Source organism: Natator depressus, chromosome 10 (assembly GCF_965152275.1).
Source record: "Natator depressus isolate rNatDep1 chromosome 10, rNatDep2.hap1, whole genome shotgun sequence".
NCBI classification, from domain to species: Eukaryota; Metazoa; Chordata; order Testudines; family Cheloniidae; genus Natator; species Natator depressus.
In genome coordinates, this window is record NC_134243.1 from 54,225,461 (window position 1) to 54,251,233 (window position 25,773).

Here is a 25,773-nt window from a genome sequence, read left to right on the forward strand (position 1 = left end):
ACAGCTTTCAAATGTATCACAGAGGAGAGGCTCCAGGTGCCACGGAAACCGCACTGCCCCCTGCACCACCTGGGTTACGCGGCCGGGCCCAGCTCCTGCCCACACGGCCCTTCTCGCGCCCCAGGAGGCTGCTCTGCCCCCCACTCTCAGTCTCGGCAGGCCCTGTCTAGGCCCTTCACTGCGCTGCCAATGTCACACCTGCCTAGCTCCCGCCCCCAGGGGCCACCTCCAAGCTCCCGGGATGCGTGATGCTGTCGCAGCGGGAGAGGCCAGGCTATGGAAGGGGAGAGTTCGAGAAAGGCCCCCAAAGGAGGCTGTTCAGACTTCGAGACATGGTGTTATTGGGCAGTTTCTATTGGTTTTATTAAAACACTAGCATGGAGGCTACAAGGTTTTTCTCATTTAATTTTGAAAATGGTCGTGGGTTCTTCTTCTCTATAGGCAAAGATAGCTTGTGCCCCCAAATAAGTCCTGAGTCTGTAGGTGACCAAGACCACCATTCTCTGCCACCTCCTTTCCTCTCTGGTCTACTCTCTCTTCCCTCATAGCTATCCCTTTGGGGAAGGATAGCTTGGTGGTTTGAGCATTGGCCTGCTTAAACCCAGCGTTGTGAGTTCAATCTTTGAGGGGCCCATTTAGGGATCTGGCCCAAAAATTGGGGATCCCTCCTGCTTTGAGCAGGGGGTTGGACTCGATGACCTCCTGTGGTCCCTACCAACCCTGATATTCTATGACTTGCTTTTGAGAATGAAACTGGACACCCAGCAGAGAGAGTGGGAGGATTTGATGAAAGATTGGCAGTGTTTTGACAGCTCTCTCAAGCACATCCTCTCTCCCCCATCCATCTCCCATGCTCTCATGCATTAATTCAGTCTCTTATACATTCACTATATCCCCGAATCTTTCAAGCTCCCTTCCCCTTTGTGTTGCACTGTCACTCATCTCTGATCTTTCTCCTTTCGATAGATACCCATTAGATACCCATTCCCATTATTGCAACCCCCTGCTTACAATTACCCCCAGACACTCCCTTTTGGTATTTTCAATTACCCCCTCTTTAAATTCCCCAACTCCCTACCCATTTCCTTCCCCCTCCCCAAACTCTTCTCCCCAGGAATCCTACTCCTCCACTTCCACATACAAGTATGCTTATCCAGAATTCTTCACCCAAAACCCACCTTTGCATGGAATTCTCCCCCCAGTCCTCCACAAGCCCCTGACCCCCCACTCACTATATACAGATTCAGAAATCCTTTTTGCTTCACTTGGAGGTAGAAAATAATTGTTCTTCCTTAGACTACAATGATCTCTTTTCCTCCCACACCCTAAGAACCTGCAATGGCAAGACAAGCTCAGATATTCCCAAAGGACAAATCACAAGGCCTGTTAGCAATTAACAAATTCTCAGTAAGCAATATGCCAGCTATAGTTACTTTTGGAAGAGGCATTATAACTTGCTTGCAGTCTAGAAAACCATATGGTTTTATCCAGTTATTTTGACAATTTTATTAATTCTATTCAGACAGACCTTTTATTTTTTTACTAGTTTCATTTAATAAGCTGAGTGTACATGGTGGGGACAGAAATCTTGAGTGTGGATTTTAGAGTAATGGCACTAATGTACTTGTATATATTTATGTAATATATAGTAAATAAAGTATGGGACATTGTTACTAGTATAACAATTTTTATACTATACCCTGTTTATTTCCTTGCCTGCTCCCTGCACTAAAGTAAAACTCGCCTCCTCTCTGTCCTTTCCCATAATCTCACCACTAGTTGTGTAAGAGCCTTCTCCTCTGCAGCTCCTACCTTCTGGAGCAGTTGTCCAAGTATACCTCTCTGTCATTGAATCTTTACCTCTTTTTAAACCTTCTTTTAAACAAAATATTTCCCTCCTCTCAGTCTACACTTCTTGAATGGAATATTTTTATTTACCATATAATATCTTTCAACCAACATTCCCTGGATTTTACACTGTATACTGCCTGCACATGGGTAGATCCAGTGAGGATTTTCACAGACCGAAGGGTTTGCCATAAAAAGGGAATTGCAGGATTGAGACAAATTGCAGGATTTTGCAAAGTGCTTTAGGGATACACCTTGTTTGGAAGACACTATATAAAAATAAATTCTGATCCTCAATTGTTTGCTCGAATGAATAATCCCATTAATTTAAGTGGGAGTACTTGTGAGAATAAAGATTTACAACAGCAGACCCTAAAACGGTATGTTGTATAATTGTTGTTTTCTCCCCTTGGGTGACTTTAGTACTACCCTAGATTTGGATGGTTATTAGCACTGAACACATTTGCTAAATATAGTAACTGTACAGTCATTTTACTATGCAGTTTTGTCTCTGTGACCTAGATTCAACTATTTTTTTTTAACATACATTTTCAGCAGACATTGAGAACAAAATGCCTGATGGTATTTTGCATCACTAAACTCAAAATTCACCCAGGCACATATTCACAGAACTGGTGTATTAGCATGGATTAATGTTTTTCTTTCTAACACATTACATGATAATTTCCTTCAAGATTATTACTGAAGGTCAAACTATGCACTAGGCCAGGAGCTTCTGCAGCAGTTGGGGAGTGTTGTGGGAAGGGAGGAATCCACCTACCTCCCAGGCTGCAATTTGCAAAGCCACTCTCCAACTGTTATTCTCTGGGGTTACAGTAACCTTGTCTCCTGTGTGGTTTTTCCCATTCTGCAGAGTTTTGGCAGATAGATCCACATAGTAATGGATCTATTGGTCTCATCCCAGCTATTGTCACAGTCCACCTCTTAAAACCTCCCCTGGGCGCTGGGATGAAGGGTGCTCCCCCCCCCAATCATGAGGCTGAGCTTTACAGTGCACTGAATGTTCGTATATGGTGTGCACTTTCCACATACACTCTTTCAACTCCACTCAGAGCCTTCCACACTCTCATAGAGGGAGAGGGGAGAGAGATCCCTGCTTGATTAAAGCAGTTACCCAGTTTTGGGAGTCTTGAAGGTTGTTTCAGCGAGGAGAAGAAATGCGTGGTGGAGTCAGGTATGGTATCTTTTTGATACAATCTTGTTTATCTACAATAAATTATAAAATCCTGTTTCCATGAACACAGTAGGACTCAAACAACAGAAGATTATTTGGTCACAGTTCCCAGGCTCTTTCTGACAGCACTTTACCCAAAAGCTCTCTCTCATTTTTTTCTGAGGGTCATACTACTGGGGCTTCTCTTGCTGTGCCTGGGCTTCTTTAATCTTTCTTTCTTTGTCTCAGCTGCTTCTCTCACATAGAGACACATAATTCCTGACTCCGGGGGCTGGGCCTTTAAGGAAAAACCATTAATGCAAAACTCACAATAAAATCACAAGAGTTGGTAACACTAATTTTCATTAGCGCCAACGCTGTTGCCAGGAGAAAGTTTCTCCACAAAATGAAAAATCAGCATGTTTCAAGCTATTAAACATTTTATTTTGGAGCAAATAACGGAATCGCTTCTTCACCCAGTCACTGGTGGTGCTGCTCACAGCCAGAGGCTGATGATTTCCTTTTGCAGAACTGGGCTTTGCCGCAGCTCTGTGCCCCCCGCCTTGGAGGGCGGCTCCCTGCAGTGGCAAAAGCAGGGGCTGCCCCGCTGAGAGCACAGCCTGGCTCTGCGCCAGCCAGCCCGGCTCCTCCTGCCTTTGCCGCTGTGCTCGCGGGAAGAGGCTCTCGATAAAGTTAGATTTGAAGAGCCAGGAGACAAGATGGCAGCCTGCATGGGGAAAGTAGCAGCAGGTAGACGCTGAGCGGTGCAGCGGGAGCCTGAACGCGCTGAATAAGGGGGGCAGGTGGGGAAGCGAGGACGGCCAGAGACACGTGTTAAATAGGTCGTGGGGTGGGGGAGTTCATGGCAGGGGAATTGCACTTGTTAAGTATAGGGGTAAAAACAGGACATTCAAAGTACCCCTGTAAGAGGAACAGTGTGTACAGACAACGGTGGAGGTCATGGAAGGAGAATTGCACCTGGCAAAGATATTTAGGGGGAAGGTGCAGATCACACATGCTGAGTAGGTGAGTGCAAATGGGTGGTTGTTCACGCTGAGGAGTGGCTCCTGGGTAGTGACTCAGTGGATAGGACATGGGACTTACTCAAGAATCCTGGCTTGTATTTTTTTGACTGTGCCATAGAGTTGTGTGACCTTTGGTAAGTGACTTAGCTTCTGTGACTCAGTTTCCCTTTCTGTAAAATAGTTTTTGCCTTGTGAAAGCTATTGATATCGACAGATGAGAATTTATTATTTTAATTAATTGTGAGAAGTCATGAAATTGTACGTGACAAGTATTTCTGTACAGTTTAAATGCTCTATTTTTTATTTATTTGTGATCCTAATAATTCAAACTGCTGGGCTGTGGAGTATTGCAGTTTTAGATTCTGATCCTTCAAGTTGCTCTGTATGGTCAGATCTCTGCATAGAGGTCTCTTATCTTTAATAGGTGCAGGATGCTATCCACATGGAGCTCCTTGAAGGATTACTTCAGGACGTCATTTTTCTTAGATATGTAGAATGAATGCATCTTAGAAGCAAACTTCCCGATTTCCCACAGACGAAATGTGCTACATACCCACATTTTTTCTTATTTTCATACATAGTTTCAACATTGCTAAACGTTCACAGTGTTTTTTGTTAGATATATTGTTAAATGTAGATGACTTTCTGTTTGTAAATAAAATAAAGAACTCACCCAAGTTGTCAGTGCAAGAGTGTTAGACCAGTTTGGTTGTTTTTAATACTAAGCACAATAAGAAAGAAAATGTGGATGTATTTACTCTATGAATAGAATTTTTTGGAATGTACAGATGATTGTTAGAAGATTCTAACCAAGACAAAATCCAGTTTTAAGAGTTATTCTGTTTTCTTGTGGAAAATAAAGAGTATTAAGCCTTATGGGGCAAACCTGAAGCATAATGCCTACTTTTTTAATGCTTATCTTGGATGTTACATGCAAACTTCTCTTCCTTCCCTTATGTGGAGACATGATTCTTTTCTCTCTAAAGAGTTAAAGATTGTTTGATCTCAATTACAGTACCAAAACTAAATTATTGTGCAATTTAGCCATGGACTTGATCTCAAACGGGGACTATCAAAGAAGAAGCAGAGTGCTGTCTGGTGATTAGTATGAGACAGGCAGCTAAGATACCTAAGAACACTCAGTCCATTTTATGGGATAGTACAAACTTTCTGATTCCCTGGATTCTGGGGTCATCTGGAGCAATCCCCAATATAAATTACAAAAGCCCAAAGGCTGTGTAAATTGTGCTGGCTTGTTAATGGCACTTGGAGATTGCTGGTGTTTAGGAATAACTAACCCATGCCCTATGTTCGCTGTCCTCAGGGACTGGGAGGTGGTGTTGGATATACTAGTGGCTCTATGCCACATGAGGACCCTTCCTGCTCTGGAGTTTTAGGGTAGCTTTCCTCCAGCATACTTGAGAATTGTTCCAAAGGGCATTATCCTGTAATGGTGACTCTCATGTATAACCTCTCTCACATGTATTATTATTGAGTTCAATGGGACTCTGCATGTGTTTGATGTAACCATTACGTTGGTTGTGCAGCTCCCATTGATTACAAAAATAAAATATCTGATCCTGCACCATTGAAATGTGTTGTAATTAAGTATGTGCTGACTTAATTTTATAATGGATGCTGCATCAGCCCCCCAGCTTTTAAAATTGTTTTGTCTGTATTAGAGTGCAAGCTCCTTGGGACGGGAGTTATTTTGTGTGTGTCTGAATTCTGCTGAACACTCTGCTGGTGGTCAGTGAACACCAATATAATGAATTGAACTGAATAGGTAGTCCAAATAGATACTGCTTAGAATCATTAAGAATGATTTTTTAAAAGTACTATAGTTGAAGGAAGTGACATAACATGCATTCTATAATCTCAGTGAAATGGGGAAGATGATTAAGAAATTTATGTGGATCCTGTTTTCATATATTTCTTTAAAGGGCAATGTCTCTGAACCATCCCTAGAAACATGAGACACCTTCAGATGGGTACATTTAAAAAGTAGGTCTTCAAAATACCCCGTGGACATTGATGTTGACTGCATTAGAAGAAGAAAGAAAAAAGAAATTGCACATAAGAATTTATCTACACATGGTCAGCATCTGCAAATTTCAACCAGGAAAAATGCTTCAGTCAAAGTAGTCTGGGCTACACAATGAGCAGAGAGCCTGGTTCTTCTCTTATATACAGTGGAGTAAATCATGAATAATTCAGTTAAAGTCAATGGAGAGACATTTGTCTGACTAAAGAATCTATCCCAGAGACCACAAAACCAGTCACCAGAAGAAAGCAAACTTACTTGCTTTACACTACAGAGGCCATGTTTACGCAGTGGGTGTTACAGCAGCATAGCTATTGCACCATAGCTATGCCACTGTAACCCAGTAGTGTAGACGCAGGCTACAGCAATGGAAGAGGTTTTTCTGTTGCTGTGGGAACTTCACCTCCCTGTGAGACAGTAGCTAGGTTGGCAGAAGCATTCTTCCATCGTAGCTGTATCAAAACTGGGGTTTAGGTTGGCCAAGCTATGGTGGTCAGGGCATGAATTTTTCACACCCTTGAGCATCGTAAGTATGTCAACCTGAGTTGTTTAAGTGTAGACCAAGCCAAAGAATACAGAAACTGGAAAATACGTAAAGCAAGCTATTCTGTGTGTTCTACAAAACATCCAAAGCCTCAATGCATCCTTGGCACAATTTCATAGCAGAATTGTGCATTTGAGGTTGTGAAGAAGTTGAGAATACATAAAAGGCTTCTGATACTCAAGCTTGGCCTTGAGGCACTGGGAGCTTTGACATGGTCTAAAGCAAAAACTGGCATAAAATGTAACCACTGGTTTCATGTATACATACTTGTATCTCATTCTGGCAGCAGTAGTCTAGTGATGGGAGATCCCTGCCCTGCCCTGCCCTGCCCTGCTTCCCCTGTCCTCCCCGTACCCACCTCCCCCTCCCCACCCCCAGAAAATTCCAGCACCCACTGTCAACAGATTAACTTTTTAGCAAGCCATTTTATATATCAGAATATGCAATTTCCTGCAATACCATGGACCAACTTTACTGAATTAAGTTTAAGTATTTTAGGAGTTAATTGTAATTAAAAGGCAAATGTTTATACATTATGGTGGGATTGTATGAGACTTCTTTAGGAAACATGACTGTGGAAACCCTGGGAAGTGTTGTGAGCTTTAGAAGATTCTTCTAAACAATGGGGCAGATAGGAATGAACTTTTATGGCAGGTGTACATTACTGCTTAAGTTGATCTAACTTACGTTGCTCAGGGTTGTGGAAAAGACGCCCCCACCCCCCTCTGAGTGACACAAGTTACAGTGACCTAAGCACTGTTCATACTGGCACTATGTTGATGGGAGACGATCTCCCGCTGACATAACTTCTGCCTCTTGCAGAGGTGGAGTAATTATGCCAACGAGAGAGCGCTCTCCCTTCGGCACAGAGCGTCTTCACCAGACATGCTACAGCAGTGCAGCTGTGCCAATGTAGTGCTTCTAGAGTAGACTTGCCTTGAAAGTTAAGTGTGTTTCTCAGGAAATCTCTAGGGGGTTATGTATGCAAATGTAGGAAGGAGAGGACCTTTTGTCTGTTGAGTGCTTGTTATATGAGGACAGATCAGAAAGACCCAAACTGGATAAAAGAGTGACTCACAGATTAATGGGGGTGCCTGTTTTGAGTCAAGGCAGTTACGAACTTGTGACCACAGAAAAACCCTTGGAGGGGTTTGAAGGAGTGTTCACCTGCCAGAGCTTTTGTTGGAGCTGGGGTGATCTTTGGTAAGCTTATTAGCATATGTGTATGTTTTTACTGTTTTTAATGTCTTATTTGTAAGAATAAATACCATACTGCTCTTTCTGAGCAAGCATAACCGTGGACAATTGCCCTGTTATTAGCCTCTGAGGATAAAATCAAAGCAGGCCTGCCTAGGCACTCTTCCTTGCTGGGGACTTCATAGTTTAGTCAGGGAACTGTGCAGCCTGGAAAACCCGTCAGGAGGGAAAGAGACACAGGGCTCTGCCCAAGAGTGGTAAAGGCTGATGAGCCGGAAGCCTGAAGGTGGGTGCCCTTGCTGGAGTTTGTAATCCTAATTTAAACCCTCTTTCTCATGCTGTAGTTTCCTCTGATTATCTCTGCAGTCAGCTGAGGAGGCCTTGACATTCACATAGACAGACGATATGTTTGTGTTGTTTCCTGTTCATAAGTCTTATGGCCTGTTTCCTGTTTCTGTTTTAATTAAAATATTTATTTTACAATGAAAACTGTTCAAAATTAAGTAATGGCTTCAACCATTTACAACCCCTCTCCCAGGGCCTGCCAGTTCAATTCTACTGCAATATTCTTAAAAATCAAGCATTTTTAGCAAGCTAAGCAGAAATGGGAATGGCCAGTATTTGGAAGAGAAAACTAACCTAATTGTTATAGGTGACTCAGTAGGTGGTACTCGTCCTCAAAGATCTGAATTTGTATCTACTGAAGTCAATGTCAAAGCTCCTATAGACTTCAATAGTGTAGAATCGAGACCTAGATCAGTACTGAATCACTTCCTCTGCACAGTTCTTTAGTGTTGTTCTCCAACCTGGAGCCTTAGTATGGATTGGAGATTAATCAATTTCAATCAATAAATAATCATTCAATCTCTTAGACTGCAGTGGTCAATAAATATTCTGTCTCCTGAGGGCTACAGTATCAGGAATATTGATCAGGATCATTAGAATTAGAGACCTTAGAAGCACATGAGAAAGAATTGCAATTTATCACAAGTCCCTTTATTGATAAATCCACTAAGCAGATAAACAATCCCACCAACGCTGAAATACAAGAGCAGATAGAGAGACAGTGTTTAGCCCTAGGACTGGCATCACTCACATCTCCTGCTGGGGGACCTTGGAGTGTCAGTCATTATCTTCATTGTCCTCATCAACCATTTGTCATCCTGGTGTCTTCCCCCTGTGTTTTCCCACACCCACCCCAGCACACAGGCTGGACAACAACTTTTTATTCTGAGGTATGCTTATGCCTACTGCTGCTCATAGATATGCATAAGGGTTCCAACCTCTCTTTCCTTATCCATACTTCCATATGCCATTAATTTAGGGATGCCCCATCTCTTACTGGGTGTCCCCTTACTACCCCTTATTCTCATTAATATCTATGTACTATAGCAACTTGAGGTTATTATAGAATTCCCCAAAATGTTACTATCGGGCATCTTGTGGCATTAACTGGTACATTGTGCCATAGTTTCCAGTCTATTAAATGCTGATGTTCTGGAAACTATGCAGTAACATGTATTTTACTGCAATTTTACACTTCAGTGGTACAGGATTATCTTTCAGTCAACTAGTCATGCACATCAGTTTCAGGCCTAAGGCCTTGTGTGGCTAAGCTGAATATCTCACAGATCTGAGGACCTATGTTACAACATTAATTAATACTTATAGTTCACCTCTATATTCTAAATATACTTAATATCTCTTATTCTTTGCTACAGACTTCATCCTCTGCAAAGGCAGCAGGAGCAGCATTGTTGTACAGATGCCTCTTAAACAAGCTGTGCAAACTCATGGCACTTCTCTATCCCCACTCCCAAAAAAACCCCACAACCCAGAGAAATGGCAAAATCCATGAACCACTACAGCAAACCACTATTCCTAATTATGAGATCCTTCCTTCTCTAAGCTTGTCGTGCATCCCAGGTTTTAACTCCAAGCTCTCAAATTTCTCAGTGGAATTGGTTCATAGCCAGTCACAGGTAAAAATCATAATGCTAAGTATTGGACTGACGTGTGTGTGTGTATAAAATGAAAATCACTTATTCTACTGACAAATATACAGCCCTGACAATAGTCCAATATGAGTAGACAGGAGTCCACAGAAGCAGGTTAAAGTTCAACAAGGGCCTCCTCAGAGAAATCCACAAGAGCTCAGCTGCCATAATTGTTGGTCCATGTTGTTTCTCATGCCAGTGAGCCTTTCCATGACTAAATTGTCTCAGATCTTATTCACCCATTTCTGCCTGGATGTAGACTCCTGCCTTTATGCCATCAGGTGACCATATTGTTAATGACCTTATGCGTACATTCTGAACCAAACTCTGCTCCGTTTCTCATGCAGGTAGTCACAATGAAGTCAAAGGAACTGTTTGCATTAATAGAGCAAACAACATTTGGCCCTAGTAAATGCTTTGAGATGGAATACCCTTAAAATGGCTAAGAAGGGGATAGGGTGGCCAGGTGTCAGGTTTTCGACCAGAAAGTCCGGTCAGATCTACTGACCAGACACCCAAAGTCTGGTTACTGTGGGTGAGGGAGGCACCTGGTCATCACCCACACCAGCCTGTACTCAGCCACGGCCGCCTCCTACCTGCATCGGGCGGCTGCAGCTCCCAGCCCTGGCCTCCGCAGGCAAGACCCTACTGACCCAGGCAGAGGGGAGTAGAGGCGGGAGAGGGGAAGAAGAGGAGCAAATGAGGGGTGAGGCCTTCGGGAAAGAGGCAGGGCATGATGGGGCCTCGGGGAGAGCTGGGGCAGGGGAGGTTTCGGCAATTCTGCTGGAGTATCTGGTATGTAAATATTGCAAAGTTGGTAACTGTAGAAGGATGCTGTATGTTAAACAGAATAATACTTAGAATTCTTTCCAGCTTTAGAGCATTTCACTAACTTTTTATCCTTAAACAGGCCTGTGATATAGGAAGTATTAGTCCATTATACAAATGTGAAAACTAAGAAAGAAAGAGAGGCAAAATGATCTACCCAACATCACAGAGGGATGGAATAGCAGAGATGGAATAAAACTTGGGAGTTATTGGCTACCACTCTTGTGACTTAACATTTGATCACATCTCCCTCCACTGGGAAGCAACTAAGATTGTTCAGCTTTCTATAGGTATTTGGGCTTTAGGAATAAATATATTAGTTCTTCATTATGTTTAGACAGGTTTTTTTTACATCCTTATTTCTATTTTATTAAATGTGAAGCTCTGAATAATACAAAAACAATGTACAGGTTAGTGGTGTGTAACTGGCCCTTAAATTCTATAAACTTGTGCATATAATTATGAAAATCTTTATTTTCATACCAAGCTCAACTGAAGCTTAAAATTAACTTTTTAAAAAAATCCCTATTGTTGTTTGTAATGGACACAGCTGAGCATTCATGCTATAAATTCTTCATTTACCTCCTCTGAATTAATTTGTTTCAGAACAAAAAAAGCCATTGAACTGATAGCAGAAGAAGAGGAAATGCTTCCCTGCTATCTTCTTATCTCTGTCTTTAGCATACTGGTGAAACATAATTCATAAATGTAAGGACATAGGAGTTATTTGGGCTTCATTAAAAGGGGAAAGGATGTGCATTAATTTTTTTTCAAAAGGATTATGACGATGTCATTCAATTTTACAGGGCTTCTTACCAGATTGCAAACTACAGCACCCACGGTACGGACTTTATCAGTGTCACGCTCCTTAACTCAAAAAGTTCCGTGCTCTTTGTGGAAATTGGGGCGACTCAATCATGTAGCAATTGCGGTACCTGATTTGGAAAAGGCCCAGTCTTTTTACAAGAGTGTTTTAGGAGCCCAGGTGAGTGAGACAGTTCCTCTTCCTGAACATGGCGTCTACACTGTTTTTGTGGAGCTGGGAAACACAAAGCTGGAACTGCTGCACCCTCTGGGAGAAAAAAGTCCAATTTCAGGCTTTCTGCAAAAAAACAAGGCTGGAGGAATGCATCATATCTGCATTGAGGTATTATACATGCATACTTTCTATTATATTTAAAAAAAATCTTTATCTTGTTAAAGAGCTTCATACTTTCTAATAGATTCAACCTGAATAAAAACCCACATTGGTTATGCCGAGTCATTATCATTTGGGTAATTCTACTGAAGACCGGCAAATAAAAAGTGAAGTTGCAGTGATGAAATTCAGGCCAATTTCATAGTGTCATTATACAAGCAGTTTTATTTTCTTTTTAATCTGCCCAAACTGAATTCAATAATTGTAATGTCCTGCCTGAAAGAAATGGGGACAAACTCATGGAATGTAGCAATGTCCTGCAAAAGTGGCAATTTCGGGATGTTCAAAATATATGCACTGGAAAAACCCGTGTGTCAGTTTTTATATATCACTTATAATGGGGTGCACAGGTGTAAATTAGAGCATAATTTGAAGACAGTGGGGTTTTACCAGAGTTCCTGCGTTTGATATTTAGTTGAAAATTCAATATGCAAGTCAGAAAAGAATACTGGGAAAACGCACACTGCTGTGTTGGTTCTCAGAGATGAGAGTAGTAAAATCAGGTAATCAGAGATGAATCTGGATATTCACAGGGAGTAGAACTACTGAGCAAGGTGGTGTGTGTTTGTTTTTTTACAATCACTTTTCAGAATAGAATCAAAATTTAAAAGTTATCACAATATACACTTAATTGTGTTGCATATTGTATATGGTCCTCATATACAATATAGGGACCCGTCTCATAAACACACATGCGTATCTTTAATCATGTGAGTAGTCCTGTTGAACTTAGTAGGACTACTCACATGAATAAAGTTAAATTGATTGCCAGATTGTGTCCATAAACTATAAGTATCATAAATTACATACTTACAAAGAAAAATAGAAAATTCTTCACATGTATAACATATCCAAGTTTTCCCCCTAAATTATTAAGCCTCCATATTTTCAAAGTAGAGACTGTCAGTATAGACCGGCCAATCACCGTATAACACTGCTCAAATGACATGCAGAGCAGTTGATATCATAAACCGAGCTGCTCGCATTATTCCTACAGAAAATGTATAAAAATTCAGACGTGTAATACAAAATTATAAAAATTGGATAGGACAACTCTCAAGCTGTTTGATTTATGCTTTACGCTTTTCGAGCCTTTTGTCTGTGTTAAAGTCTGTAAATTGATACTTTGTGTATTAATTTTCTATTTTCTTTATCACAACTGAAATATAACTGCCCTGAATATTTATTATTTAATATTAAAACTTTAGGATATATTCTCCACTGAACAAGAAAATAATCTTGAAGGTAGTGGATTGGTATTAACAAGTAACATTCAAAAATAGTATTGAGTGCTTAGATGGAAACTCCCCAATTTCAGTTGCTATGGAAATTTGTCATTGACTGTGGAACAGATGTAAGTGAAGATTAAAACAAAAAGCCTTAATTAATTCAGATGTTCTTACATATGAATTAGAAGCTTGTCATATATAGAAAAAAGGCTACAATTGTCTGTTTATGAGACAGGGAAAACAAACTCCCACATTTGACTCTCTGTTGGAATAGTAGAAGGACTGTAGGTCAGGGTTGAGTTGACAGGCTAGGGGAAAATCTTGCTCATTAATAGTTGCACTTCTATCTGTCTTTCACAGAGGGAACTCAAAACATTTCACAAACATAAAAAATCCTGAGGTATTCCCATTTATAAAGATATTAAATGAACCATAGTGAATTAGTTGTTCTAGGCTAGATAGTAAGTCAGTGGTAGAGGAGGGAATGGAACACAAGAGTCTTGGCTACCAGTCCCCTGCTGTAACTTCTTCCGAGGCTGGATGTTTTATATTGGCAATTATAGATTCTGTTTTGTGATTCATGCTAGCACAGAGTTCCTGGACTGCATTTGTTCTATTCGCATGGCTCAATAGTTTAGAGCTTGGTAACATATTAAATCATATTAGTCTATTTCTGCAGTAATAAGAAGTTACTTTAAATAAATCTTTTTAATTAATGACTTCCACAGGAAAAAAAATAGAACCAACAAGACAAAAAGTAGGGGTGGGGGAGAGGGGTGATTTGCCCATGTATGGCAGCGTATGATTATGCAGAATGCTGTTGAAGCATATTGAATTTTAATACAAGCGATGATATAGTGTATCATTCATGGGGGGGGGGAGAATGGGACAAAAAGCATGCTTTTATTAGTTCTCTTTTCCAGTTCTTTCTTTGAGTGTCCTTTTGAATAAGATGCATTTTTACTGCATTAAATTATGATCTACCATTTCCTGAAAAATACAATTCCTTTTCAAGAAGCGTAGACTTCCCCCACAGGAGTAAATTTCTGCCTATAGCTGTATGTCAGGGAGGGATGACTATTCCCTGCTTCCATTTCCCAAACAACAATGAGGAGGAGGGAGGGGAACAGTTAAGCCCTTATCCTGTAAACCCTAAGGCTTGACCTACACTAGAAAATTTGGTCGGTATAACTACATCACTCAAGGGTGTGAATTCTCCTGTCGACCTGGCTACTGCCTCTCAGGGAGGTGGAGTACCTATGCTGACAGGAGAAGCTCTCCCATGGACATGAGTAGTGTCTTCACAGTAGCGCTACAGTGGCACAACTGTGTTGCTGCAATGTTTTACATGTAGGCAAGCCCTTAAGTGTGCCTAAGTTTACTACTGTGACTAGTCCCCTTGAAATCAAATTTAAGCACACCTATATAGTGTATAATAAATCGGAGATGGCTACTGTTCACCTTTATAAATTCTGTTTTAGTGACTCAGCAATTGCATTCAAATTCAGTAGATCAGAATGTTTTATATTTCTTGTACGTATAGTATCTATTTGCAGTTGTTCAAGAAATTAAAATAAAAGACTAATTCAATCTGCTCAAATTGCTGTTAAGCAGAATTGTTTTGCAGTGCTGTTAGGAGAATGTAAAAGACTACAGCGGAACTCAAGAAGTGGGGATGGGGAAGACAGGAATAATAAGTGGTAAGGGCTGTTTTTTAAAAAAAAACCCAAACTGCTAAGTAGTAGAAATAGCAACACTACTTAATTACAGCTACAAAGAGAGGAACAAACTAGGAATATTTAAAATGACTATATCTACTTAAATCTTTTAGGAGCTGGAGTGAGTGTGTGTGTGTGTGTGTGTGTGTGTTTGTTTCAAAGATACTTCAAGAAGCATAAAGAAAAGGAGTACTTGTGGCACCTTAGAGACTAACCAATTTATTTGAGCATAAGCTTTCGTGAGCTACAGCTCACTTCATCGGATGCATACTGTGGAAAGTGTAGAAGATCTTTTTATACACGCAAAGCATGAAAAAATACCTCCCCCCACCCCACTCTCCTGCTGGTAATAGCTTATCTAAAGTGACCACTTTCCTTACAATGTGTATGATAATCAAGGTGGGCCATTTCCAGCACAAATCCAGGGTTTAACAAGAACGTCTTGGGGGGGGGGGGTAGGAAAAAACAAGGGGAAATAGGTTACCTTGCATAATGACTTAGCCACTCCCAGTCTCTATTCAAGCCTAAGTTAATTGTATCCAATTTGCAAATGAATTCCAATTCAACAGTCTCTCGCTGGAGTCTGGATTTGAAGTTTTTTTTGTTGTAATATTGCAACTTTCATGTCTGTAATCGCGTGACCAGAGAGATTGAAGTGTTCTCTGACTGGTTTATGAATGTTATAATTCTTGACATCTGATTTGTGTCCATTTATTCTTTTACGTAGAGACTGTCCAGTTTGACCAATGTACATGGCAGAGGGCATTGCTGGCACATGATGGCATATATCACATTGGTGGATGTGCAGGTGAACGAGCCTCTGATAGTGTGGCTGATGTTATTAGGCCCTGTGATGGTGTCCCCTGAATAGATATGTGGGCACAGTTGGCAACGGGCTTTGTTGCAAGGATAGGTTCCTGGGTTAGTGGTTCTGTTGTGTGGTATGTGGTTGTTGGTGAGTATTTGCTTCAGGTTGGGGGGCTGTCTGTAGGCAAGGACTGGCCTGTCTCCCAAGATTTGTGAGAGTGTTGGGTCATCGTTCAGGATAGGTTGTAGATCCTTAATAATGCGTTGGAGGGGTTTTAGTTGGGGGCTGAAGGTGACGGCTAGTGGCGTTCTGTTATTTTCTTTGTTAGGCCTGTCCTGTAGTAAGTGACTTCTGGGAACTCTTCTGGCTCTATCAGTCTGTTTCTTCACTTCCGCAGGTGGGTATTGTAGTTGTAAGAATGCTTGATAGAGATCTTGTAGGTGTTTGTCTCTGTCTGAGGGGTTGGAGCAAATGCGGTTGTATCGCAGAGCTTGGCTGTAGACAATGGATCGTGTGGTGTGGTCAGGGTGAAAGCTGGAGGCATGTAGGTAGGAATAGCGGTCAGTAGGTTTCTGGTATAGGGTGGTGTTTATGTGACCATCGTTTATGAGCATTGTAGTGTCCAGGAAGTGGATCTCTTGTGTGGACTGGACCAGGCTGAGGTTGATGGTGGGATGGAAATTGTTGAAATCATGGTGGAATTCCTCAAGGGCTTCTTTTCCATGGGTCCAGATGATGAAGATGTCATCAATATAGCGCAAGTAGAGTAGGGGTGTTAGGGGATGAGAGCTGAGGAAGTGTTGTTCTAAGTCAGCCATAAAAATGTTGGCATACTGTGGGGCCATGCGAGTACCCATAGCAGTGCCGCTGATTTGAAGGTATACATTGTCCCCAAATGTAAAATAGTTATGGGTAAGGACAAAGTCACAAAGTTCAGCCAGCAGGTTTGCCGTGACATTATCGGGGATAGTGTTCTTGACGGCTTGTAGTCCATCTTTGTGTGGAATGTTGATGTAGAGGGCTTCTACATCCATAGTGGCCAGGATGGTGTTATCAGGACGATCACCGATGGATTGTAGTTTCCCCAGGAAGTCAGTTGTGTCTTGAAGGTAGCTGGGAGTGCTGGTAGCGTAGGGCCTGAGGAGGGAGTCTACATAGCCAGACAATCCTGCTGTCAGGGTGCCAGTGCCTGAGATGATGGGGTGCCCAGGATTTCCAGGTTTATGGATCTTGGGTAGTAGATAGAATATCCCAGGTCGGGATTCCAGGGGTGTGTCTGTGTGGATTTGATCTTGTGCTTTTTAAGGGAGTTTCTTGAGCAAATGCTGTAGTTTCTTTTGGTAACTCTCAGTGGGATCAGAGGGTAATGGCTTGTAGAAAGTGGTGTTGGAGAGCTGCCGAGCAGCCTCTTGTTCATATTCCGTCCTATTCATGATGACAACAGCACCTCCTCTGTCAGCCTTTTTGATTATGATGTCAGATTTGTTTCTGAGGCTGTGGATGGCATTGTGTTCCGCACGGCTGAGGTTATGGGGCCAGCGATGCTGCTTTTCCACAATTTCAGCCCGTGCACGTCGGCGGAAGCACTCTATGTAGAAGTCCAGTCTGCTGTTTCGACCTTCAGGAGGAGTCCACCTAGAATCCTTCTTTTTGTAGTGTTGGTAGGGAGGTCTCTGTGGCCCAACTTGATTATCATACACATTGTAAGGAGAGTGATCACTTTAGATAAGCTATTACCAGCAGGAGAGTGGGGTGAGGGGAGGTATTTTTTCATGCTTTGTGTGTATAAAAAGATCTTCTACACTTTCCACAGTATGCATCTGATGAAGTGAGCTGTAGCTCACGAAAGATTATGCTCAAATAAATTGGTTAGTCTCTACGGTGCCACAAGTACTCCTTTTCTTTTTGCGAATACAGACTAACACGGCTGTTACTCTGAAACCTTTCAAGAAGCATGATGTTGTTCCGTGTAGAGCTCTGTTCAGCAAGAGATCTGTGACCTTTCATGGTGCAGAAGTTACCAAAGATGACTGTCAAAGGATGGCATACTGTTAAGTCTGAAAAATTATAAGAAATGTGGCACTCAGTCATTCCTTGCTGTGAAATGTAAAAATACTATGTTGAAAAGATATATATTTTCAGATGTAACAGGTCAAGTGAGCCAAGATCCACAAAATCCAACAGTCAGAGTTTAAATTAAATGGATGAGTGCGGGCTTGTGGCAGCTAGAATTTTGCAAGAGAGATTCTTAGTGCTAAAATTTCTCTAAACAAATTCAAAAGAGTTCAGATAAAAGCATCAATAAAGGCTTCCTATAGCTCTAGGGCTTCCATTAGGATGGCCTGATATTCCTATGTAAGGCCAAATTACAATGAGTAGCCCTAGTCTATCCTAGAAAAATGACCCATTGTAGTGTGGTTGAAAATAATTTGCTACTGGCAAAGAATGGTCAGAACACTTTAACACCTGTTACAGAAAGCATATTGGACACCTGGTGGAAGGGGAGAGGAACCGGTTCTTGATACACACAGTCACCAAGCAGATATTTTCCTAATGGAGATGCACCCAGAGACTCTCACAGCTCACTCTCATTATTGTCCCTTGGGATGCAGTAATTCACTCCAGCTGAGCCCAGCCACGTTTCTCCTTCTGGCTGGTTTTGCTAGCTATCTCTGCAGGAAGTGCAGGCAGCTGTGCTGATTTCTCTACTCAGGGGATGAACCTCAAGGGGTTACTACCCATCACAGAATGTATTACACTTGTAATTAAGGCTTCTCTAATATTAGCATTTTCTAAAAAGCAAACTGGTAACAGTATGGGGGTATGACTGCAGCAACTTCAGGATTTTTAAAAACAAATCTCAAGTTGAAAAGGATTAGGACTTAATTGAATTCTACTTCCTCTGCATTTGCACTATGTAAAGTTTATGTTTTCACAATTACATCTTTTAAGCTTATCCATTTAGCTATGTCCAGGCACCTGTCTTGAAAAACAGCACTCCTGTTGTTCTAGTGCCGGGACTTTATTAACTGGTAGTTGTGCTAAGCTGAATGTTAATTTTGTTCTTCCAACAAGCTTGCATTCGAGATCTGGGTGAATCAAGTCTCACTTTATATCAGCACATCCAAAGTAACAACCATTTGGCGCAACTTAAGGACAAGTCCATGTTAAATACTCTTATTAGGTTGCCCTGAAATTATATATGTGATGATATTTTTACTGTGAAGTACAGTTGCCCAAGAGGAAAATGGGCCACAGTCCGGTGTGTATTATCCTCTAGTATTCTTGGTAGTTCGAGGTGTCTCTGAGGAGATCCGTTTATACCAAACCTAACTGGTAAGATCAAGATGAACCTAAGTGAATGGTACATAACCCCAGCATTTAATGAGTCAGGATTCTGTCTTCAGTTAGATGGGAAAGCATTCCTTGGTTAATGATCTTGTAAAGCTATACAATCTACTATTTAGGAACAATGTGGAGCTTATAGCTATTGATTTTGATTATTTATTAATTTTGCATTATAAAGTAACTAAAAGGTTGATGTATTATAGAATCTCTTAACAAACAGAACTATTAAATATAGTACAATGTTCTTGACATTTCTTGATTAAAATCTCCAGGTAACTGCATGTTTCTGTAGCATTTTTGGTTTTTAGAATTATGTAGTGCTTTATCTTTATTATGGCACTACACTATTGTTCCTAATGTAAAATCTGTGAATCATACACTTTAATGTTCCACATTGTATACATGTTTGTTTTTATAAGGTTGATGATATAAAAGCGGCTATGGCAGAACTGAAGGAAAAGAAGATCCGAATATTGAGCGAAGAGCCCAAAATAGGGGCGCACGGCAAACCAGTGATTTTTCTCCACCCTAAAGATTGTGATGGAGTCCTTGTAGAACTTGAGCAAGCCTGAGCTGTAATCCTAAAAAATGAAATTATGAACTAATTGCAAACCCAATGAGATGGTGTTGGAATTTGTATTATGCCTTGCACTGTGTAAAAGTCATTGTACTTAATTCTTTCTTGTTGATTAAATGCATTACAGCTCTTAAGTTGTGAAATGTGGAGAAATAACACTACATACAGGAGGAAGCTAAAGCACTGTTAACCCTCCTAGTCATCTGGGGCTATGACTTTTTTGTTTTGTTCAGACCTTCAAAAATAATACATTTAAATGCGTTTGGATTCCATTAGACTTTGAATTTAAATAGTAACAGGAGCTGAGGTACATATACAATATAAAGTCTTTTTTTTTTTTGTTATATCAGTTTGTGGCATAATTTTTATATATAGATTTCTAGGTTACCCTATATCATTTTGCTCTGTATTACCCACTTCTAGATGACAAGAAGATGGCTCAGATATTGCTGTAAGAAAGAAGTCTACAAGAGAACATTGTATTTTCTGTCTCCATCATTATAAGCATTATCTGAGCTCCATATTGATTGGTTCATTCAGTTATAGGATCCTTGTATTATTGTATGGATGTCTGCGATTGCTAAGCAACTGTTCTCCACCATAACAATTGCTGCCAAGAAAACTGTTGTGTCTAAATCACCATTTTGTAGCTTTATGTATTACATATATATGGAAAAAAATCAAGATATATAGGGGCATAATTGGTTTATTTTAAATATACTGTGATTACCAAATACTTATTTTGTTTTAGTTTTGTCAGCAGATATATCTTTGATTTTTAAATTTTAAGCTCATACTGATTTATTCTGTTTTCTTCCTGATTGATCTTGAGTGCCTGAACTGAAACCTGACTATTAGGAAAATATCATACCAAAAAAAGGCTAATGACTAATATTTTAATTTATATTTTGTTTTCCTGTACAAAAACATTTTCAGGTGATATCTTATTTAAAATTTGTATGAATTTTTATTTTACCAAGAGATAAATAAAGCCATCTAGGTCCTGATGCTGCAAATACTAACTTTACATTTCAGAGTAGTTCTGCTGAAGTCAGTGAGACTACTCATGTTTGAGTGTTTGCTAGATTGAGACCATAGTTTATAAGTGGCCAAATCCTGTTCACTTTATTCATGAGAAGGCTCTTCTTCACTTTAATAAAGCCAATCACATGGGTAACGTGAACACCATTTGGCCCAATCTCTTTTTTTACATTTTGGGGGGGGCATCTACAGCAGAAATAGAAATTGCATATTTGAAGGCCACATCCTTAAATGTTTAATAATAAGCTCTTTAAAGGATTTATAAATAATTTAGATTATACTATATTTTATAGGATAAAGCATATTTCTGAATTTCACTCTTAGAGCTCTGGATACAATTAGAGGAAGTGTTTCCTCCTTTTAGGAACAGGTTATTTTTTTTATCCAGTTTTAATCCATAATAATTGGGCACTAGTGTAGAAGTTAAATAATTTGTGCTTTATTTCCTGTTTGCTACAATAAAAACAGATATATGATGACAGGTTTCAGAGTAACAGCCGTGTTAGTCTATATTCACAAAAAGAAAAGGAGTACTTGTGGCACCTTAGAGACTAACCAATTTATTTGAGCATGAGCTTTCGTGAGCTACAGCTCACTTCATCGGATGCATTTGAGCATGAGCTTTCGTGAGCTACAGCTCACTTCATCGGATGCATACTGTGGATCCGATGAAGTGAGCTGTAGCTCACGAAAGCTCATGCTCAAATAAATTGGTTAGTCTCTAAGGTGCCACAAGTACTCCTTTTCTTTTTGAGATATATGATGGTCACCTAAGTCAGATTTAATCAGGACTTTGAAGATCCTGAAAGCTTGTGTGGTGGTCTTCTGACGCAAGAACGTTAATAATGCAAGAAATCTTGTTATACATTAAAGGTGTTAACTTTGGACTCACAGTTCTATTCCTACCTGAGAACCAATTTTTACTTCAAGGAAAATGCACTGAGCCTTGTGCAGGGCTATTACATCTGTTCAGTGAACTGTTTATAGAATAGTGAGATTCTGCAAGTTTAAATTTTGTAGATAACTAAGCCAGTGAAAGGTAGGTAAGTACTTAATTTCCCCCCTGGAAATTTTATTCTGCTACTCTAGAAATCCTGGTTATTATTTTACATATTATTTTATTTTCAGATCATTTGAGGAACAAGAGGCTTTTTTTTCCCTTTCAGAATGGATCAAGAATTAAAATGTCAAGATTACAGGGTTTTTCTTGTTGGCTAAAATTATTGGTTACTTGTCTTTGAACCTGAGACTGTTGGGTTGGGCTAGTATCACAATAACTGGAGTAGAAGGACTACCAGGTTAAAATTCCTTTCTTCCCCCTTTGTCCTATCTAAAGTTATATGCCCTATGTTGAGGACTAGCTTGACTTGGTCCAGCAACTCCCCACTTAACGTCCTCTCGCTTAATGTTGTTTCGATCTTACATCCCTGCTCAATTACAGAACATGCTCTATTTAAAGTTGTGCAATACTTCGCTGTAATGTCATTTGGCTCCCTATCAGCTCCCCTATGCTCCCCGCCCAGCACCTCTTGCCTGCAGATCAGCACCTTCCCCCTCCTCCTCCTGCACGTGGCAATCAGCTGGCTTGTGGCGTTCAGGAAGGAGCGGGAGGGGTGAGGACTTGGCACGCAGGCTCCCCCTCCCTCCTGAATGCTGCAAACCAGCTGATTGCCGTGGGCAGAAGAGGGAGGGGGGAAAGAAGAGGTGGGTTAAGGGTGGGGGCTTGGAGAAAGCGGTGGAGTGGGCAGGCTGAGGGTTGATCCCCCGCCCCTGGTGCTTGCAGAGTAGGGGAAGCTGCTGCTGCACAATGTGCTTCTCCTAGCCTACAGCACCTTCAGCCTCCTTGCCTGCCTCATTGTCTCCAGTGCCAGTGGGCTGTGCCTGTGTGGAATAAGGCGGGGGTACCTCCCAACTACAGTATTGTACTGTACGGCAAAAAAAAATGTCCCTGGATCCTAACACCCTCCCCCCCCCATTTACCTTCATTCTTTTTGGCAAATTGGATTCGCTTAACATAGTTTCACTTAAAGTCGCATTTTTCAGGAACATAACTACACCATTAAGTGAGGAATTACTGTAATAGGTAAGGCTGACCAAGAGTGGATGAGGGTCTTGAGTGAACAGGACTTTTTTTTTTAAAATCTGAGATGTTTTTCTTCAGACAGTGTTTCCTACAGCACCCATACGGCTCTTTATCAGTTTCCTAGGTACTTATTAGAAAATTATCTGTCACACAGTATTTGCAGCAACAATTACCAGCGACTTCTCAACTAATTGACTTCAGAGAGGGTTCCATGGGGTGTAGGCAACTGCTGCCTTTGCTCACTGTAACTATCTCATTTTGGGTTGGGAGTAAAAACTTAAATCACTAAACACTTGGTAGAAAATAGGGCTCTCACCTTACTCTGAAGAAAGCACACACTATATACATCAAAACGTATTCTCTCTTTAGAGTAACCAGACATTCAAAAATAAGCCTAAACTCCCTCCCCAACTTTAGACACTCTCATGACCTTCAGGAGAGACTCTCCAAGCCCGCTTTTGCTACTAGATTGGAGCTAATTGGACAGGCCTGCTCTCACTTTCAGCACTTCTCAGGGGCTGCTCAGCACCTTACAGTATCAGCTTGTTTGTGCTCTTGCCTAGTCATGCCCCACTGTAATTTTTTCTTTCTTTCAGTGAGACTTTCAAAGGTCCCCACAGCCAAAAGCCAAACTAGAAATATTGTTCTTTAAATCTGACCTTTGGTCCTTACGGCAGTATATAACTTCTTAAATAGCCAGACCTTAACTGAAGAAGGGGCCTGAAGTACAAATCCAAAGTTTGCGGATATTCAGATGCGACATTTGGCTCACACCTATCTCTACCTATAAATACCAAAAGAAAACCAGATCCTTCTTTCATTTCTCCCCAAAGGGATACTACTCCCAAATACAACAGGATATGCTAGCTCCTTAAATCAACTTTTGGATCAACTTCTAACCTGTTCCTGGTGCCAGTTCAGAGGAATACTGGGATTTGTAGTTCCAAAGGCTGATAAGAGTTGCAGGCTCTGAGGCAAAGCATGCTGGGAAGGGGGTGGGTTGTGTTTAGGGAGTTCCCTTTCTTCAGACTAGTGATAGGCTGGGAGTAATAAAGCTGGGGATAACCATACAAATTGGATTACTTTAGAAGGAAACTCAATGAGAACTGGATGGCTGGAGAAACTATCCTAGGGAGGGGAAAGTTTGTTTATTTTGGGGTGGGAGTATAATCTTGGAAAGGATGAAGATTCCTAGGAAGTAGAACAGGAAGTGGCCTTGGGCAGTGAAGCATAGAGGGCATGAGGTCTGGCTAAATGTTTCTTTTTGGGGTGGCCTTAAGGCTGAAGTTCCTGGTGCTGGTAGATAGTCACTCCTCACTGCACTTCATCAAAGGACACCCGCTTGTGCAGACTCTTGGTGAAGAGCCTGTGGCACAGAAACAGAGCAGGAGGGGGAACAGGGTGAAGAATTCAATTTGGGCTTTTGTTAGCCTGAGGAGAAGCTAGCTGTAGCAATAAATGTAAAACAAATATAAAGACTATCTCTTCCTCTGGATGAAGAAAGAACTGAGGAGGAAAGTTGCCTGCTGTCTTAATGACAAGGTAAGAGATTGTGGTGCATACAAAAGCAGAATACATTAAAGACCACCCAACTATTGCAAGATATTAATTAACTGGGGAAAGAATCCTCTTTGTGATGAATTTCAATGCTTTCTAATGGCAAATATTTTTCTACAGCAGCCCTCACCTGGAGGAGTTTGAAGCATGCTCTTGACCAAAGTTTCCCTGTCTCTAAACTTTACCACGGGTGACAGAATAAATTTCTATATAATCTTAAAACACTCGTCTTTCTAAATTCCTCTTTCAAAGTCAGTGGGAGTCACGGGTGGCTTCCACCTTGCAGGACTGACTGCCCATCATGTGCACGCACAAAATACTGTTGCGCTCGCCTCTAAACACTTGGGTCACCTAACGGAAAATCTGTTCTGTCCTGATGTTTGATTTCCCCCCACCCTCTAATTTTTGAAGCAGGATGGAAAAGATGTACGCAAATGCCTGTAAGCTTTTTTAAATATAAAAATCATCTTGTGTTTGAAGAATTGCAATCACCCAGTGTACTTCTGGTAGACCCAGAATTGACTAGCTTTCCTTGTGATGCTTTTTGGCTGGATGTGATGTTTTGATAACTGGTCAAACCTACTTTAGTGCTGTTACCTGAGTTGGCTGAGTGCATTGTCAGGCTGTGGTAACTTTGATTTCAGTTATAAAATTAGCTTTAGTCAAAGTGAAATAATTTATCATATATCTAATATAATGTCTGTGAAACATGGGAATATTACATGCTGTAGGATGCATAATTTAAGCCTGATTTTCTGAACTGCTAACTTGCAGTAGCAGTTCTACTTTTCATTGAAGTACAATATCTCTTTTTTTATATTTATGAAATAAAAAAAAATAGCTTCATAACAAAGGTAAAACATTGCGAGATTTAGTACTGTATCAGAGTTAATAAAAAAAAATTCTAGAAACACCTTTGTTCAAATTTTAATACAAATTGTAAAATACCAAAGATGGCAAATATTCCAATGTGCAAATGACGTTTAGAATATTGACTTTGTTTTTGAGGTGAAAGGCTATAGGTGCACTGTCATAAATATAAAGGGAAGGGTAAACCCCTTTAAAATCCCTCCTGGCCAGAGGAAATCTCCTCTCACCTGTAAAGGGTTAAGAAGCTAAAGGTAACCTCGCTGGCACCTGACCAAAATGACCAATGAGGAGACAAGATACTTTCAAAAGCTGGGAGGAGGGAGAGAAACAAAGGGTCTGTGTGTCTGTCTATATTCTGTCTTTGCCGGGGATAGACCAGGAATGAAGCCTTAGAACTTTTAGTAAGTAATCTAGCTAGGTACGTGTTAGATTATGATTTCTTTAAATGGCTGAGAAAAGAATTGTGCTGAATAGAATAACTATTTCTGTCTGTGTATCTTTTTTGTAACTTAAGGTTTTTGTCTAGAGGGGTTCTCTATGTTTCGAATCTAATTACCCTGTAAGGTATTTACCATCCTGATTTTACAAGGGGGATTTTTTTTTTATTTCTATTTACTTCTATTTCTATTAAAAGTCTTTTTGTAAGAAAACTGAATGCTTTTTCATTGTTCTCAGATCCAAGGGTTT

At 40.7% G+C, this 25,773-nt stretch overlaps 1 protein-coding gene across 1 annotated transcript; it reads left to right on the plus strand.

Moving 5' to 3' along the window:
* The first annotated feature begins 3,616 nt into the window (after positions 1 to 3,616).
* MCEE (methylmalonyl-CoA epimerase) lies at positions 3,617 to 21,123 on the plus strand. The gene is made up of 3 exons (XM_074964751.1): positions 3,617 to 3,772; positions 11,464 to 11,804; positions 19,378 to 21,123. Exons 1-3 carry the CDS (start codon positions 3,742 to 3,744, stop codon positions 19,528 to 19,530), a joined length of 525 nt encoding a protein of 174 aa, XP_074820852.1. The 5' UTR covers positions 3,617 to 3,741; the 3' UTR covers positions 19,531 to 21,123.
* The last annotated feature ends 4,650 nt before the right edge of the window (positions 21,124 to 25,773 follow it).

What these genes read in the sequence shown, in the direction of transcription:
- MCEE (XM_074964751.1), top strand. Translation starts at nt 3,742, where the DNA reads ATGGCAGCCTGCATGGGGAAAGTAGCAGCAG. An exon ending in CATGGGGAAAGTAGCAGCAG is followed by an intron (nt 3,773 to 11,463) that starts GTAGACGCTGAG and finishes TCAATTTTACAG; the next exon opens with GGCTTCTTACCAGATTGCAA. An exon ending in TGCATCATATCTGCATTGAG is followed by an intron (nt 11,805 to 19,377) that starts GTATTATACATG and finishes TGTTTTTATAAG; the next exon opens with GTTGATGATATAAAAGCGGC.